The 18,048-nt window shown below is 40.4% G+C and overlaps 1 protein-coding gene across 4 annotated transcripts in view; it reads left to right on the top strand.

The window, feature by feature from the left end:
• LOC135225225 (mucin-2-like) overlaps positions 1-18,048 on the top strand; it is a 162,528-nt gene that overhangs the window by 8,905 nt on the left and 135,575 nt on the right. For 3 of the 4 annotated variants that reach the window (XM_064264552.1, XM_064264576.1, XM_064264569.1), the window contains exon 2: positions 14,537-16,823. In XM_064264552.1, coding sequence (XP_064120622.1) covers positions 15,188-16,823 — 1,636 coding nt within the window. In that variant the 5' untranslated portion in view covers positions 14,537-15,187. The remainder of the gene's footprint in view (positions 1-14,536; positions 16,824-18,048) is intronic. The other variant, XM_064264560.1, reaches the window with a different exon arrangement.

Here is an 18,048-nt window from a genome sequence, read left to right as displayed (position 1 = left end):
CTACGCTGTGGGACGTCACGGCTAATTTGATTTCCATCGGCTGCAGGAGTACCTCGTTCGGGGGCGTTGTCTTCCGTGGAGTTGTCGTGATCGGTGGTGTCATTGTTGGTGGCAGGTCTTCTCATACTCGTAGGGAGGAGAAATTCTTCCTGCGTTGTATTCAGTGTAGGTTTTATTTGCTGGATGAGGAGCCCCTCCAGCAGGCGCAACCGACGGGCATCAGGGGCCTTCCCAATGATTTTCGTGTTCTGTATGATGACATCTCAGGAGATGGCCTCCTGATGTTTGGTGCGGGCGTGATTCTTAATAGCCCCCTCTTGGGCTTGGCATGAGAGTCTCTTCGACCGTCGCATGGTAGTCATACCTACGTAGGTGCCGCTGCATTCGCGGACTGGGCATGTATACTGGTACACTACATGCGTCTGCTTTAGGGGTTCTCGTACCTGTGGAGAGGGGTTATTTTTCATAATAAGGTCGCGCATCCTCCGATTCTGGTAATATATGATTAAGTCGATATTCTTGGTGTCGGCAGTCGGGGATACATTTTCGGAAATAATTTTCTTAATGGAGTTCTCTTCTTAACGGTAATGGGAACTCATGAAGGCTTTGTAGTACAGCTTGATATTATCCTGGGGGCGGGGCTGCTGGCTCTCACTACCGTACCATTTCTCCAGGGCTGTGCGGACTTCCTTGCTGATTAATTTATTTGAGTACCCGTTATTCACAAGTACTTGGGAGGCACGGTCGAGTTCCTGGTGAGTGTCCTGCCAGGTCGAGCAGTGGGAGAGGGCCCTCCTGACGAAGGCCCTGACGGTGGTGCTTTTGAATCTGGCGGGGCACTCGCTGTCTCATTAAGGCAAAGTCCTAAATTGGTCTTCTTTGTGTAGACTGAAGTACAGAGACCATCTTCCGTCTTGCTTACAAGGATGTCGAGGAAGGGGAGCCAATCATCGGAGCTGTGTTCGACTGTGTAATTCAGCACACTTGCACTGCTGAAATGCTTGACAGAGGGCTTCTACCTCATCCTCGGCGTCGACCTGCACAAAGATATCGTCAATATAGTGTCCATATCTGGGGGGTTGCTGCATCCTGGCGAAGACCCGTTCCTCCACAGTGCCCATATAAAAGTTAGTGAAGAGGACCCCCAGTGGGGAGCCCATCGCCACGCCGTCCTTTTGGCGGAACTTCTGGCCATGGTGGGTGGAGAAAGGGGCCTTCTTCGTGCAGATCTCCAGCAGCGTACGGAGCGAGGCTTCCGGTTTGTTGAGGGGTGCTGTCGACTGATTCCTGTAGACACGATCAAACGCTGCTGACGTAGCCATGACTTTTAAAAAAGTATGCTTGAGAGAGGGTCTGCTTCCTAAGTACACTAATATTCGGCTACACGACCCGTCAGCAAGAAATAATAAGGACACCAGGAGCTTTAGAAAATCCCTCCTACAGCGGCAAATAGCGATCAAGACTGCCGAACTGTGTGCCCTCCAGAACGAGACCAAGAGACTGCGGCAGGAGTGGGAGAGAGTGAGAAGCAGCCCCGGCACCAGTGGAGTAGGAGAGGAACCCATAGCAGCACATCCTGGTGCCCCTCGAGAGGAAGGTAGTCATGGACTGGACAACACCGAATTTTAAAATCCTGAACGTGACACACCCACAGATGAAAACAACCCCACAGGAGAGGAACCAACGTACCCTGGGAACATCGAGAGATGCCTCGTCCGCCTTCAGGAGGACGACATGAAGCAGTGGATGAGAGGTGCCCCTCGCAAGCTCATCTCCCTGAACGGCGGCAAACTCCGCGTCCTTAAACGAACCCAACGATACATTAACCTTACCTATTATGACCCCACTCCCAATCAAGATGCCCTTCTGAAGCTGGGTCTTAATTGCCACTTCATTTCGAGACCCAGGCCTCATGACAAGAGACTCAAAATCGAGTTGCTCCTAGACTCCATCCAGCAACTCGAAGCCCGGAGCATCGTGAGAACTACCGACGCCCTTCAATCCAGTGGGATCCTCACCAAGGAGATGAAGAAAGCAGCGAAGGAACTGAAGGAGAAAGTGAACATCACTGTGCGACGTGCGGACAAGACTGCAGCCTTTGTCTTGATTGATACTGCCGAATATCACGAAAAGCTGGATGCTATTTTGTCTGACGAGAGCAAGTTCGAGCGTCTGACGAGGAACCTGACAGACGACATCAAGAGGGAGGCTAACGGAGTCATCAGCGCAGTGAAAACTGTGACAAACGCTGTGCACCTCCCGCCCATAAAAGGAGACTACAGCCTGGGTTATTTATATGGTAATGTAACACCCCACAAACAAGGAAACCCCCTCCGTCCGATCATCAGCCAGACGCCCGCCCCTACGTACGCCTTGGCTGAACGCTTCAACCAAATTTTGACCCCTTACGTTCCAAGTCGGTACAGCCTGCAGTCGTCGGCAGAGAGAGAGAGAGAGAGAGAGAGAGAAAATCGTCAATGACTTCGATGACTATGGTACCATAGTTTATCTGTAAAATTCAAATATATACACCTATTTTGACCCTGTATTTGACCATGACCTCTATAGGCGCTCTACTAGCCTGTTTAAGTAGCACGGAAAAAGCCGCTATTCGCAAAATAGAGAAGAATCTCTGCAAGTGTAATGCTGCTGAAGTAGCCATTACTTTTAATAGAAATGAATTTCTTGATATAATGTGGTTTGGATCCCGCAACAAGCTTTAGGTGTCCCTTTGTTAGGTAACCAATTGGTTCCTAGCCACATAAAAATATCTAATGCTTTGGGCCAGCCCTAGGAGAGTTGTTAATCAGATCAGTGGTCTTGTTAAACTAAGATATACTTGCTTTTTTCTCTAATTTATGTCTTCTATTTTTTCACTTTCCTTTTCCTCCCTTAATAACTTCCTAATAGGATGCTCTATTATTTATTTTGGTGGTTCTCTCCATCTTCTCAACTGATTATGATGTGCATGTATTACCTTTATATTTCCTTCTTCATTCTTGTTTTCTAGCACATAACTCAGCCCATTGGACCAAACTGTTTTAACTACATACAGACCTTCATACTTCTCACACATCTTACTCACCGTCACTCATCCCTTCTCAACCACTTCCTTCAACACCTTATCACCTAATCTGAAATCCTAAAACCTTTCATTTGCCTGCCTCCACACCAAAGCCTCCTGAAATGTGGCTACTCCAAGATAAATCATAGCTCTTGGACTCTTCCGATACTGCTCCACATTTGATATTCCCAAACATCCAGGCCTTTTGCAAACTTCCTAAATTACCTCCTTCAGTTCATTCACACTTCCAGGCACCCACACCTTCAAACCCTCATCTACCAAATCATTCAGTCTATACCACACACTTTCAAACATCGAGTCACCACCACCTCTACTCTGACTTGCTACTACCAATCCTCTTGGCAGATACTCTGGTCTAATGTCTTTTATGTTCTCCTCTTTCCTTTCCCCGGGTAGTGTAGACATCATGTCTGCAACAATATTCCTCTTACCAGGGATGTACTCCAAAATAAAATCAAAATCACTCAAATCCTCTACTGTTGTTTGCCCAATCCTAGCATCCACTCCTTTCATTCCCTGCAGATACAGTAGAGGTTGGTGGTGGTATGTATGTACCACAAAGCCTTCTCACAGAATCACAATACAGCCAACTCTCTCAACAGTCAAGTACTTTTGCTCTGACGAACCAAATGCCTTACTTACATAGCTATCACTCGATCTCTTTCAATCCCATTCGCCACTTGTTTCTGCATCAAACATCCACCCATTGACACTCCATTCACATACGTATACACTTCTAACTTCTTGGTATCTGCAGTATAGTCAAGGTAAGCCAACTCCTACATCCTTCATAATTTTCCTCTTTCAATTTCTCAAATGCTTTTACCATCCTTTCATCCCACCTCACAACTGTATGCTTCCTACAGCCTGTCCATTTTGACAACGGCTTTGCAATTCCCAAACTATCTTCCATAACCTTTCTTCCAAAATCAATTAATCCCAAAAATCCACTCAACTTTCACACAGTCCTAGGTCGGGGGAAATTTCTTACTTTTTCTACAATCCTTTTGTCTTTTGTTCACAAGACTCTCTCACCTTATGGCCCAAAGACTCCACCTCATCCATGAACCACTCACTTACTCATTTTGGTTTTACCCCCACTTCCTCTAACTTCTTTAATACTGCTCATGTCAACCTCTTGTGCTCTTCTACAATCTTGCTCACTACCAAAATGTCATCAAGAAACACCAGTACATTTTTGCGGGGAAAACCACTTAGCACAACATTCATTTGATTCTGAAAGGCTGCTGGCACATTTGCCAGCCCAACTGATACTGGTTTTTACAATCATCCGAAACTTGCATCTGATAATACCCTCTTACCAGATACATCTTACTGAACACTTTTATCCCATGCATACTGTACATGCAGTCAGACATCACACACACAGGAAATCTTCCTTTCACTGTCACCTCATTTACTCTCCGATAATCAGTACACATTCACAGTCTCCCATCAAGCTTTCTTAATGGCAAAACTGGACATTCCAAGCGCTCTTACTTGGTTCAATCACTCCTATCCTTTCTAACTCTTCACACTGCTCTTCCATCTCTCGTGTTACTGGAGCTGGGAAATTATGGGGTCTCTGATAAATCGGAGTATCATCAGTCAATCAAGTACGGAACTCTGGCAACCTAGCTGTTCCAAAGTCCTCATCACCTTTCTTACCTGCAACAACTCATACATCTGCTCTTTCTCTTTTTTGCTCAGCTTCCCTTTCAACCTCACCTTTTCCCTAAGCTTTTCTTGACTCCACTCTTCTGTCTTCTCCCCTTTAGCTATCACATCATACCCCTTAACGTGCTTACCATTACTCAGATCGACCAGCACACTTCTTAAACTTCCCATTCTATCACCAATATGTATCCCCACACACCTGTACACACATCTTTGGGTCTTATACATCCATAATTCCATCCAACACATGTGCGACTTGTCTTGCATAACACGCAGAGATACCATCCTACTTGAAAATTTCACCCAGACTCTCTGCGTTGACTCCAACATTGGTTCTCCACACTACTTTCACACTCCACACACTCCCTAAATCCCTCAGCAATTGGACAGACCAGTATCCAGACTTATTGGGGGTAGGGGGGGGCCTTTTTCCAAACGGGACCTTTTCTTCTATAAATGTTATTGCATATATAGGTATACGTATACAAAATGAAATACTTTAAAATGTTATTTTAGTTATATTAAGAAGAAAAATTGAGTATGTGTTCTATGCCCTTCTACCCAATTAGATGTTATTCAAAGCACTGACTTTGGTTAACAGAATTTTATCTAAAATTATTTTCAGATATGGTGGCCTATATCATATTCCCATTATCACTTGTATTTCCTACTACTAAAGAGTGATGGTAATGTTTAATAACAAAATTTATGAAAAAAGACTTACCAAAAAACTCAAGGTTGTTATTTATTAATTTGTAAGTACAGTTCAATGAAAAGGCTAATCACAGAAAATATGGACTTCCAGAAAATTGGGGGGGTGGGGGGTCGGTCAACAACACCCCCCTCAGTACAGGCCTGTTGGATGTCCTCCATTGCATGCAACTCTACTCAAGAAGTCATCCTCAAACTTACTTGTCCATCCTCCTCCACATATAACTTCACTCTTGTTTCTTTCCATATTCGTATTTCAATCATGTCTTGTTCTTGGTACACCATTACCCGGGTTTTCTTTAAAAAACACATATACCACTAACATATACTTCTCATTCACTCTGTCTGCAGCACAAAAATCCTCCTCCTCCAGCCTTATTCCTGCAACCACAACTAGCTCAACAAACCCTGCATACACCTTCACTTCCAATCCACCAATCCCTGTTACATATCCAGCACATTCCTGACTCTGGGCTACGTTTTCTTTTATTTTCTCATATACATCTCTGAAAACAACATTTCTGCTGCAACTAGTATCAATCGACGCTTTCAATAACACTCCACCACATTCTGCTCTAACACAAACAACGATTTACTTGTTCCCCAAAACAGACATTCCCACTTACAAACCATTCCCTTGCATGAAATACATCTATCCCTTCTATAGCAGAGTGCTTGCCACAGCAAACCCCCTTCACAATTCATGTCTATATGTTTGTCGTTTGCTACGGCAAACTTCCTTTATGTGACCCTCCATTCCATATCCTTCACACTTTCAAACATTGGAAGAGTTCCCATTCTATGTGGGAGGAAAAGTGAAAGATTAAGACCAATATTAAATAAAGATTCTTAAATGGTCAATGCAATATTAAAGTTAAGGAAACAAGTTTAGATTGTTAGGTGGTTGGGGTAATATTCAGTAATCTTAAGTTTGGCTAAGTTAGATACAGGGATAAGTGGATAAGATAGAGTAAGTTGCATAAATTAGGTTAAGGAAAATTGGAGTTTCATTTGCTAACCTTTAAATTTATTCCCACTATCCTGCTTCAGTTGTGTACAGAAGGCCCTTGCCATTCTCCCCATACTTTTGTTTACAATACTTCTCATACTCATTAAAAATTCATATATATCTTCCCTTTCCAATTCTAAATTTCTCAATCCAAGGAACCTCTCTCAGGAACATCGTTTTGGCATGTCTCCTCTACCTCACTCAAACCTTTACTACTACTACTTTCATTCTTCCTGTCATCTTCAACTTCTAAGTCTGAACTATCACACAAAATCTGGAAACTCGACTCCTCTTTCCTTTCACCACTCCCCTTTTGTGTTTTCTTCTTCCCCCACCTTTTTCCTTACTGCTGTCATTCCTATCACTTTCATACACCTCACTCATACTGTCTTTATCAATGTTGAGTCCCCCTTACTATTACATAACAACTCCTTCCCCTTTTTAGGGATTTTCTCCTTTGCGCCTTTTGCCTCAGTGTCTCAATTCCCTTCCCAACACTAGGCTCAGTCCTAGCTACTACAGCCACTTTATTCCCCATCTCACACATTTCCTTATCAATTGCCTTCATTCTTGCAACGGATCAACTTTCCCTTTCCTGGGTGTTGACCAACTGTTCCTGAATACTAATCACCATGCAGATCAGCCTATCTAACTTCTGGTTCAAATCTTGCTCCACTTCACCTAACCCAACACCTTACAAACCTACTCCCTCTGCCATAATCTCCAATTGTGTATTCCATTCTTACTCTACTTTCAAAGGGACCCCACAGGCACCAAAGATATGTAGGGGGCTTCTTTACGCAATTGAAGCGGGATAGTGGGAGCAAATTTGAAGGTTAACAAATGAAGTTCGGATTTTCTTTAACCTAATTTATTACATTAATATTACAGTATGCAATTTTATCCCAACCACCTAAGAATCTAAAATTATTTCCTGAACTTTAATATTGCAAAAACCATCTAAGAATCTCAATCTAATTTTGGTCTTAATCCTTTGCTCCCCCCCCTCAACATAGAACAGAAACTTCTCCAATATTTGAAAGATAAGTCTATCACGTCCACTTGGGATTGTCCAGCAATGATTAATTGAGAACCAGAGGTCTTTTACTTTATAGTTGAATTCAGTAAACCACTTCTCTGTTAAGCTGATTCACACACTCATCATCTTTCCTCAAGTACCATACTAAATCTTTTCCCTTTCTAGACAGTGCTCTTTTTTATAATAATACTTGATTTCATCACTGTATCTAAGGAAGGTGGGCATCCAAGTGAAGGGGGCCACAACTCGCTCACCCATCCCCATCTACCAAAATGCAGTGAAAAAATAAAAACAAACAGTTAAACAATCCCTCACCCACAAGCACATAAAATTAATAAATATTAATTGAATCCTAAAAAAACTATAGTTTCAAAATTTCCTAACCTGATAACCAAAAAAGGAAGAAATCAGACATTTAATCACACAAACCCAATTTTTAAAAAATACTACCACAGGATGAGCCTCTTAGACACTCTCCTCCGTAGAGAAGTTTGTGCCTTAAGCGAGACTTCACACAAGACCATTACAGTTTTTCCTGAAGGCCAACTGGCAAAGGAAGGCCCTCCCCAACTCATTTGTCTTTCCCATCACCTTGAGATCAAGGAGGACTTGCAGTGTGGCTCGAGGAAGGGAGATTATCAATCTGGAAGTCATCATACCAGTTGAACCGAGATCTGGGGTGGGGCTCATCTACAGGACTTAGAGGTTGCAGGGACATGGTCACAACAGGAAAAGAAGCTTCACTAAAAGCAGTGCAGCTGGCCCTTCTGCACTTTGCCTCAGTGGCGTACGGGAAGACGGTCATAATTCATTTGTACACCCCGACAGCATTGACCTGCATAAAAAATCAGGGAGGCACACATTCTTGCTTTGTCAAGAGGTCAAAAAGCTCGTTTTGGGCCCAGAACAACCGCATGCAGTTTGTCAACCACTTTATTTAGGGCAAATTAAATGTCCTTGCGGATGAGTTGAGTCACTGCAAACAGGTGCTACCGACAGAATGGACTCTGAATTCGCAGGTGTGCATTGACCTGTGGAAACAGTGGGGGAACCGATCAATAGACTTGTTAGTGACATTGAAAAATCACCATCTTCCTTTGCATTGCTCTCCATTCCCAGACCCTCTAGTGTGTATGCCTTCCCACTTTTCTTCTATTTCTATTTGCAAGGTGATTGGTGATCCGAGCCATGGAGTTTGACATCCAGAACACTGGCAACAAGTGTTTGTTCTTATTCTTGAGGGTCCTGGGATTAGTAGCCTTGTAAATAAGGCCCAGTTTTAGTATGAACCCAGCAGCATTGCTGCATATATCAAGAGTGTAACCCTCAGCCTGTACATGAAGCTAGAATGCTTTCACATATTTTCCAGCAGCATCTTTGTCAGCACTGGTAGCCGTCCCAAGCCTTACTACACTAGTATTGAATATTTGGAACCATCTGTGACTTGAGCTTTTGACACTACCTACACCAGGTTGTTTCCACTTTTGACACTACCTGCACCGGGTTGTTTTCAAGAGATCAGCTTGCAGCTGTCTTGATTTTTCACATAAGATGTTGTCAGAAACATTATCACCAGCTAAATGTTTTTTCACTTACCCAAGTTAACAACAGATTCTCAACCTCTTCAGTTGTCTCAGACCTTTGTTTTGAGCAGATTTCACTCCCTTAGCAACAGCTCCTCCAATGGCCTCTCTGTTTTTCAATATATAGTAGAAATGTTGTTTGTTACCCCATACTCATTTGCCCGATCAACCACTTGGCACCACTTTCATGTTTTTTGGTTATTTCCTTTTGAATTACTATAGATTTTCTCTCTTTGCCATGCTAGCATCTCTATCCTTCTTATGAGCCCTGATGAATTATCCATAGTGTAGTTATTTATCACTCAGTTAAGAAGAGGAAGCATGTCTATAGATCTGATCCATAGTCAAGTCAATGGTGTTTTCAACAGGGAAATAGTAAATAAACTCGGAGTCAAGGGAGGTGATTATGCCTTCTGTCAGAGACTCCTTGATTCCTTCAGTAATTCAGTCAGCTTCATCACAAAGAACAACTGCACCTCTCCCATGTAAGATTAAATTAGGAGGACTAATTTGGTGTACCAGTGTTAATGTGTGGTCAGTAGACGTATCAGTGCATACACAGTCAAGACCGCTATGCAGCTTTCCATGCATATTTCCTGTCATAATCAAGAGGGAAATATGAAAAAATGTATGTAAGAGACACATCACACCAGTTTGACAAGAGATGCCTTGTCAATGTCAAAAGTAGTATAGATGGTAATCCCCCAATCAATGAAACCTACATATCTTAGAGACCTACACATTCTTGCTGAAAAACCTAACTTAAACAGCTCATAAGAAACATTTCACTCCTCCTCACTACTTTTAGATGGCCCTCAACATCCTCTCTCTCTGTAGATAATATGAGCTCCAGAGCAACCTATAGCATCAAGCACACCACCCTTCCAACCATTCACCTGCTATTTCTAGAGGTTGAGAATCATGACCTACTCACATAACAAAACAGATCTAGGCAATTAGTCTGCAGCCCAAGTCACAAATGTGTTAATTGGTATATCGTCTGCTATATCATCAGCACCACAACTTGCAAAAGCCACACATAAATACCTAGTGTCCCACCATGATTCCACTGGGGACACACCCTCTATTGTTATCATTTCTTTCAGAGAAAAGAAGAAACATCAACACTTACAGAACTAAATTACATATAGCGATGCTACTGGACTTATCTCCTCCCATTAACCCAAAAACTGACCTACACCACTGGTCAGATCTGTCTACCAACTTCACACTAGTTTCAATGTATATCTCTTTTACTTGCCTATTCTATCACTCATGAAAAGTAATTTAGATATCAGTAGAGTATTTTTGCCCATAAAATTAAGGTAATGAATATTGGCCACTTCTTATCTCCATAGTGTGACAGACAGAACGGATTGATATAAAAAATCAATCCTGATAAGATGCAATAATCTTCAATAAAACATGATTAAAAGAGGTGTCTTATGTTTATTTTCTTTTCTATCACAGTCATCCTATATGACTGGGTGGTTTTTATTGTGTGGGGTTCTGGGTTGCATCCTGCCTCCTTAGGAGTCCATCACTTTTCTTACTGTGTGCCCTGTTTCTAGTACCACACTCTTCTGCATGATACCTAGAGCTATTTCAGCATTTGGTTTTTCCAGGTTCCTTTTCAGGGATTTTGGGATTGTGCCAAGTGTTCCTATGATTATGTGTACAATTATCAATTTTTTCTCTTTCTATCTCATCTACTATGGTGTCCCATGGTATTGTGACATCAGCGAGTGATACTTTCTTCTTGATTTTGCCACTCGTCACATCTGGTCTATTAGTACATATCACCATATCTGTTCTGATACCAAAGCCCCAGAGAATCTTTGCCTGATCGTATTCTTTCACTCCCTCGGGTTGGTGTTCATACCACATTTCACTGCAAGCTAGTTGGTGTTTCTTGTACAGGCTCCAGTGGATGGCTCTTGTTACTGAATCATGCCTCTTTTTGTACTGGTTCTGTGCAAGTGCCAGATATTTGCTTGCTATGTAGTTTATGGTCTAGTTTTTCATATTGCACTTCCTGCATATGGGTAAGATGTTATTTCCATCTATTGTTCTTTGAAGTTATCTGGTTCTTAGTGCCTGATCTTGTGCCGCTGCTAATATTCTTTCTGTTTCCTTCTTGAGTTCTCCCCTCTGTAGCCATTGCGATGTTTTGTCACTGGTCAGTTCCTTAGTCTCTAATGTACGCACGCTCAAACTATTGGTAGCAGAGTTTCATAATTTTTCGTTCACCTGTCTGACGCACGATTCATGCCTTATTAATGTATTTTTATTTTTAAAGATGGAAGAAATCTTATGTAATGACGCTAAAAACAGCCACTGATGTCTTTAAAACATCATGTTATGTTATTGTGTAAAACTATTTTCCATATAGCAAAATTTACGTGAACGAAACGAAGTGATAAAAAACGTCATATCACAACCACTGAAAACATTACCAAATAGATAGGAGACACCTATCGCTAGTAGTATTGCATAAACGTAGTCCTTACATTATCATTTCAATATCAACTTGAAGGTAGTTGAACTATTCCATTTGTTAAATTTTACAGAAAACATTGGAAACTCACAAAATGCTATCAAATTAAAAAAAAAATGATAACCTAACAGTGTAAACTGTGCAACCTCACTATTGCTTTTGATGTCGTTATGTGCACGTGAATCTACTGTCAATGTGTCATTTATCAGTCTAAGAAACATCACTCGCTGAGCAAGAGAAATATTGCACTGCATTCGGTGCAAGTTCTTGTTGGAAAGAGAGAACCAAAAATAGATGATCAAATTGTTTAGAGAACGGCAAAGTTTAGAACATGGGCCTAGAAGTGAACACCTCAAAGCACCACAAGAGAGCAACATTCATTTGTGAATTTTGAATTCTTGCTCCTCTCACGATATTGCTGAACCAGGAATCATGACTATCTCTACGCCTATGACTGGTGTCTGATGAAAACTTTAAATGGAGAGGAAGAGATTTAAAAAATACTCTTGAAATCTTTGACAGGTGTCTAATGAATAAGCAAACTTATCTTTGATGGATGAGAGATTCAGTAAGGCTTACTCTTTTTGCTTTGTTTTTTATCGGTGGCCAGTGAACACCTCGGATAGGGAGGGAAACAGATTCAATGATGTATGCGTTTTTTTTTTTCAAATCATAAAGAATATATACATTTTATTGGGAGATACTTTATTAACATCGGTCTAATCCCTCCATCACTCCTATACGCCACCTCTGCTCTCTTCCACATCTCAGGCGACTCGATCCGACTTCTCGCTACGAACTCCATCGAGTGAGACATCACTAATGATAATGGTTATTTTAAAATTACCCGCACCAACAACGGAAGCCTTAAAATGCATGTTTATAAAATATTTTCTGTTCAAATATTTTCATTCCCCAAAATATTTGCATACACTCGTGTTACACCCTGTATGATTGTTGTAGCTGTCAAAGAGCAATCCCTGATTACAGCAGTAGGTTTTTCTTAAAAAAAAAAAAAAAAAAAAAAAAAAAAGACTTAAACGAGAACCTCACCATTCATATCTCATCCTTTCAGCTACGCTTATGGTAGTAGGTCTAGCCATACAGGTGAAACTAATTTTAATTAAATTCTATTTACAAGAAATTAATAGCTACAGAAAAATCAACTCAAGAAAGCTTTAATGAAAGTAAGCCTTTATTAATGTATTCAGCTTTCCAACGTGTCCAGATGAAACAGGATGATATGCAAGGAATTCAATGAAAAATAAAAGACTGAATTTTATTCGCTTTATTTTTTTATGATTGCTTTTTTTACTTTGAATAGCTAGGTCTGAGTGAATTATGTTAAAAAATTATGAAAAGGGTAAGAAAAAAGGAGAGCATGACCAATAAAACAAGAATAACGGGAATAATCAAATAAAGCAGATTAATATATATATTGTCGATTTAAATATTCATTCACATTACGTATCCAAGAGAGTATACTGCTGAAATAGACGTATAGACTTAGGCTAATCATGTGTGAAAATCAAAAGTCCAATTTAGGCCCACTAAATGTGTCATGCAAATTATTTTATTGATGAAAGGACAAAATTAGTTTAATTAAACGTCGTTATTAAAGAATGTTAATGCCTTAATGTATTATTTATCGGCTGTAGGAGACGAAGTGACAACACCCCAGTGCAGTACGATACGTTGGGTCATGACTCTAGCGGCAGCAAAGCCAATTTCAAAATGCTTATGCTGTCACGAAGTTAGAATTGAATTCGTGGACCCATTGGTATATATTTTCCTTAATTTGCAATTTGAATAAGTCTACTCAATTCTAATGTAGTTTATTTCAAGTATAGCACCTTTGAAAGGAAAGATTATTTATTGTTAAGTAAATAATCTGGCACCTGCATATGGCAATATTTCCATAACGAACAATAAATTCACAATGAATTAAGAAACTATGCCAATTCTTCGTGGGCTGGCTGTACTGTCTGTGCATTGGTTTATTGTGCCATTGGTTTGTTGTACCATTCCTCCATTGTTTGTCGTTCTCCTATCTTTGTTTATTTCTGGGTCTTTGTCTACTTTTATCAGTCCTTCTTCCCTGCACTTCTTAGACACTAGTCTTCAGATATTGCCCCAGTGCTCTGCTCTTGATGTTGACGCAGTCCTCTTAGTTTATAAGTCCTCTCCATTCTTACTTCTGTATTGTGTATACTAGTCTGTCGGTATTTACTCTTGGGTGTAGTGCTTTGTGTATTGTCGTCCACTCCTATACTCCTGCTCAGAGTAATTTAGGTCATCGATGAACTGGTTAAGCAACATTGGGGCTAGTCAGTCGTTGGATGGGGGACCACTCTCCCTGGCGTTGATTCCATGGGAAAGGATCTTTACCACAATTTCCTCAGTCTACTTGGCTGAAAATAAGTAACTATCCCCTATGGGGTAGGTTCCAGCTATGGGTTAAATACTAGCAAAATTCAGTAATGATGGAAAGAAATAAAAGATAAAAAAAAAAAACGATGACGTAAATGGAACCTCTGGCAACAGAGTGGCTTCGTCCGGCAGCCAGGTAGGCAGCTTATTATTATTATTAATTATATTGGTTACTGGTTTCAGAGTACGTGCTTTTATTAAGGTTATTTTTATCCACAATTTAGTTGAGCATACGCTTTGATCTTATATGAAGCCATATAAAATACAGGTAGTGTACATTAGCAAATCCATAAGAGCAAGGAATGGCATTTTTAATGAATTATAGGTGGAAGTTGTCAAGAAAATATAATTACTTATATGTAGTTTGCAGACAACTATGATACAAACCCAGTCTATAACCTTGAAGAAACTCATACGACAATGTTTGTTGTTCTTGCTCACTTAGGTATCTTATCAAATCTATTTGCATCTTCAATGCTGATATCTTCCTTCTTTATGTCTCCAGGAGACTGTTGGTATCAACCATTGCCAGCAATGACATCAACCTAACTGCTAAGTGATGCTCAAGTACTGAAGGAGAAGGAACTCATGAGGTTATTGTAATGTGATGATGCCATGAAAACTGCTCATGGTTTATTTACTCAGGTGAAAGCATCTTTCCTTTATATAACCATCAGATTCCAGGTTTGTCTTTCCCTAGTATTATCCATCTTACTTTTACTACCTCCAACTTTTTTCTCTCTACGTATAAGACAGTAACAAGTGGAAGCAATTAACAGTCTTCAAATGAAAGAGTGTTGATGTGACAATGTGGTTTGCCATGGTGCTGTTTGGACAATGCAAATTTGCCGGTATTTGCATTGGCTGTACAATTACATCAGCACAAAGCACATGTCTTGCTTTCACTTGACCTTCCTCTGTCATTCCAAAGAAATATAGAAGAATAAGAAAAGTTTTACTAATTCTGTTAAATTTCTTTGCAACAGCCACAACAGTATCTCCAGCTTCTGCAACCACCAGTACTACCACTACCCCAACAAAGACAACACCTATTTCATCTACAACTACTTCAACTGGAAAAACTATTACCAGTACAACTAGCCCAAGTATTGACACCACCACCATTATTCCAAACACAAGAGCAACGACAAAAGCCATGCTATCCACAACGGCAACAACAGAAGAAGACATAGTCAGTACAACTAGCACAGCTATAAACACTACCAATTGGCCAACAACAACAACAACAACAACAACAACAACAACAATAATAACATCTTTGCCATCCACAAGCACTTTGACAGGAAAACCCATCACCAGTAGAACTAGCTCAAGTACCACCACAGTCAGTGCTCCAGCAACCACAACACCTGTTGCAACCATAACCACTACAACTGGAAAAACCACTACTAGTACAACTAGCCTAAGCACTGATACCACCACCATTATTCCAAACACAAGACCAACCACAAAAGCCATGCTATCCACCACATCAACAACAGAAGAAGCCGTAGTCAGTACAACCAGTCCACGTATAAGCACTACCAGTTTGCCAAAAACAACAATAACATCTGTTCCATCCACAAGCACTTTGACAGGAAAACCCATCACCAGTGGAACTAGTTCTAGTACCACCACAGTCAGTGTTCCAACAACTACAACGCCTATTGTAACAATACCCACTACAACTGGAAAAACCATCACTAGTGTTACAATTCCTGCTACCACAACTGTCACTTTTCCAACAACCACAGCGCCTGTTTCTTCCACGACAGCAAAAGAAGAAACCACCACCAGCACAACTAGTTCAGCTGCCACTACAACCACTGTACCAACAACCACAACACCTATTCCAACCACAGCCACTGTAACTGGAAACCCCACTTCTAGTACCATTGGCCCAACCACCACCACAGTCAGTGCTCCAGCAACCACAACACCTGTTGCAACCATAACCACTACAACTGGAAAAACCATTACTAGTACAACCATTACTAGCCTAAGCACTGACACCACATCATCAACAGAAGAAGCCGTAGTCAGTACAACCAGTCCACGTATAAGCACTACCAGTTTGCCAACAACAACAATAACATCTGTTTCATCCACAAGCACTTTGACAGGAAAACCCATCACCAGTAGAACTAGCTCTAGTACCACCATAGTCAATGTTCCAACAACCACAACCACAACAACTGGAAAAACCATCACTAGTGTTACAATTCCTGCTACTACAACTGTCACTTTTCCAACAACCACAGCGCCTGTTTCTTCCACGACAGCAAAAGAAAAAACCACCATCAGTACAACTAGTTCAGCTGCCACTACTACCACTGTCCCAACAACCACAACACCTATTCCAACCACAGCTACTGTAACTGGAAAACCCACTTCTAGTACCATTGGCCCAACCACCACCACTGCTGTTGTCCCTATAGCTATAACACCTGTTTCATCCACACCTACTATAAAAACCATCATTAGCACCAATAGCCCAACCACCACCATTATTGTTCCATCAACAACTAACACAATTGAAAAAACTACTAACTCAACCTCCAGTACTGCACATGTTACAATTAGCCCAACCACCAAAAGCACATCATTGTCTACAGTTGAATCATCCACAACATCTTATCACATCACAACTGAAGTAGTACCAACAACTACAACTGGTCTTACACAGTCAACTGTGATAACACCTACTCACAGAACTTCAAGATCTGGGGAATCTACCACAACACGCCATTCATCTTCAAGCCCTCCAGCTTCTTCAACAGACACTACTACCAGTAAGTTTATATAAAGCAGTGGGTGTATTCCACTTTTCTCTTTCTTAATTAGTAGTTTATAATGAAGTATGAAGAAGGGGTTCCCAAACATGACCAGAAAAAAAAGTAATGGCAACTACTTTTCTGGGGATTCTGTGGATTCGGAATCTGAGATTCAAGTAAAATTTTATTACCTAAACATAGGGTGACCATACGTCCCCCTTTTTGACTCTTTATCCCCCAAAAAACTGCGGTCTTGGGAGGACGCCCTAATGTCCCCCTTTCAGCCTCCCTTTTTTTATGTAATTACTACAATTGTCCTTAAAAATGAGAGACTAATTTTTCTTTAAAATGTCAGCAATATATAACGTCTGAATAAAAACAATGTCATTGATAAACCTAATTTATCATTTCCTCTTGTTGAATACACTTAGTACAGATCAAATCAAGCCAAAAATACGCCAAAGAATGATGTAAGAATCTTTTTCTTTTAAAATAATGTCTGTAATTTTCCTTAATATTTAAAGAATAATTTTCCTTTTAAAATGTCAGCAATAATGTCTGAATAAAAACACTAATTGATAGACCTTAAAATGTCAGCGATAATGTCTGAATAATAACGCTGATTGACAGACTTTCTCATTTATCATCACCTGTAATTGAATATACTTATGTGTTAAACTTCTGAATTTATAACGAATGTATGAAATTTCTGAATTTATAACAGCTCAACATAAGTGCAAGTGCGCTTGGGCTTGCTATATACCTTTGTCCCCCTTTCGCAAGTCAAATAAATGGTCACCCTACCTAAACACAAATGAGAAGCAAATTTCTGTTTCATAATGCTGGCTTAATGCAATTGAACAGGGCATCAAAATGTCACGAAATAAACTTTCTTAGATATAAAGTTTCAGCTTATTAGAATAAATCCCTTTTACTTGGTATTATTCAATGACTTTTTGTATTACTAAATATATTTTACTATCCGTCACTCTACCTTTGAAAAAGGTCTGTATTTATTACTATTTTTTTTTTTAATATTTATCAGTCTATGATACATCCAAAAATCTTTATCATTGTCCTCATTCAGTGACAAAAAGAATCTGCAGTAATGTAGTATAGGAGCAATCTTTGCCTTTGTCTGCTCTATTCTTTTTTTAAGGACAACCAGTTTACTTAAAGACCATGCATAAAGTCAAACAAGTGCTCTTGGACAGCAGCATACTAGGACTCTGCATTGCCTGAT

Source organism: Macrobrachium nipponense, chromosome 20 (assembly GCF_015104395.2).
Source record: "Macrobrachium nipponense isolate FS-2020 chromosome 20, ASM1510439v2, whole genome shotgun sequence".
NCBI lineage: Eukaryota > Metazoa > Arthropoda > Malacostraca > Decapoda > Palaemonidae > Macrobrachium > Macrobrachium nipponense.
Note: the sequence above shows the minus strand (reverse complement) of the source record. Positions and strands in the feature narration are given on the sequence as shown.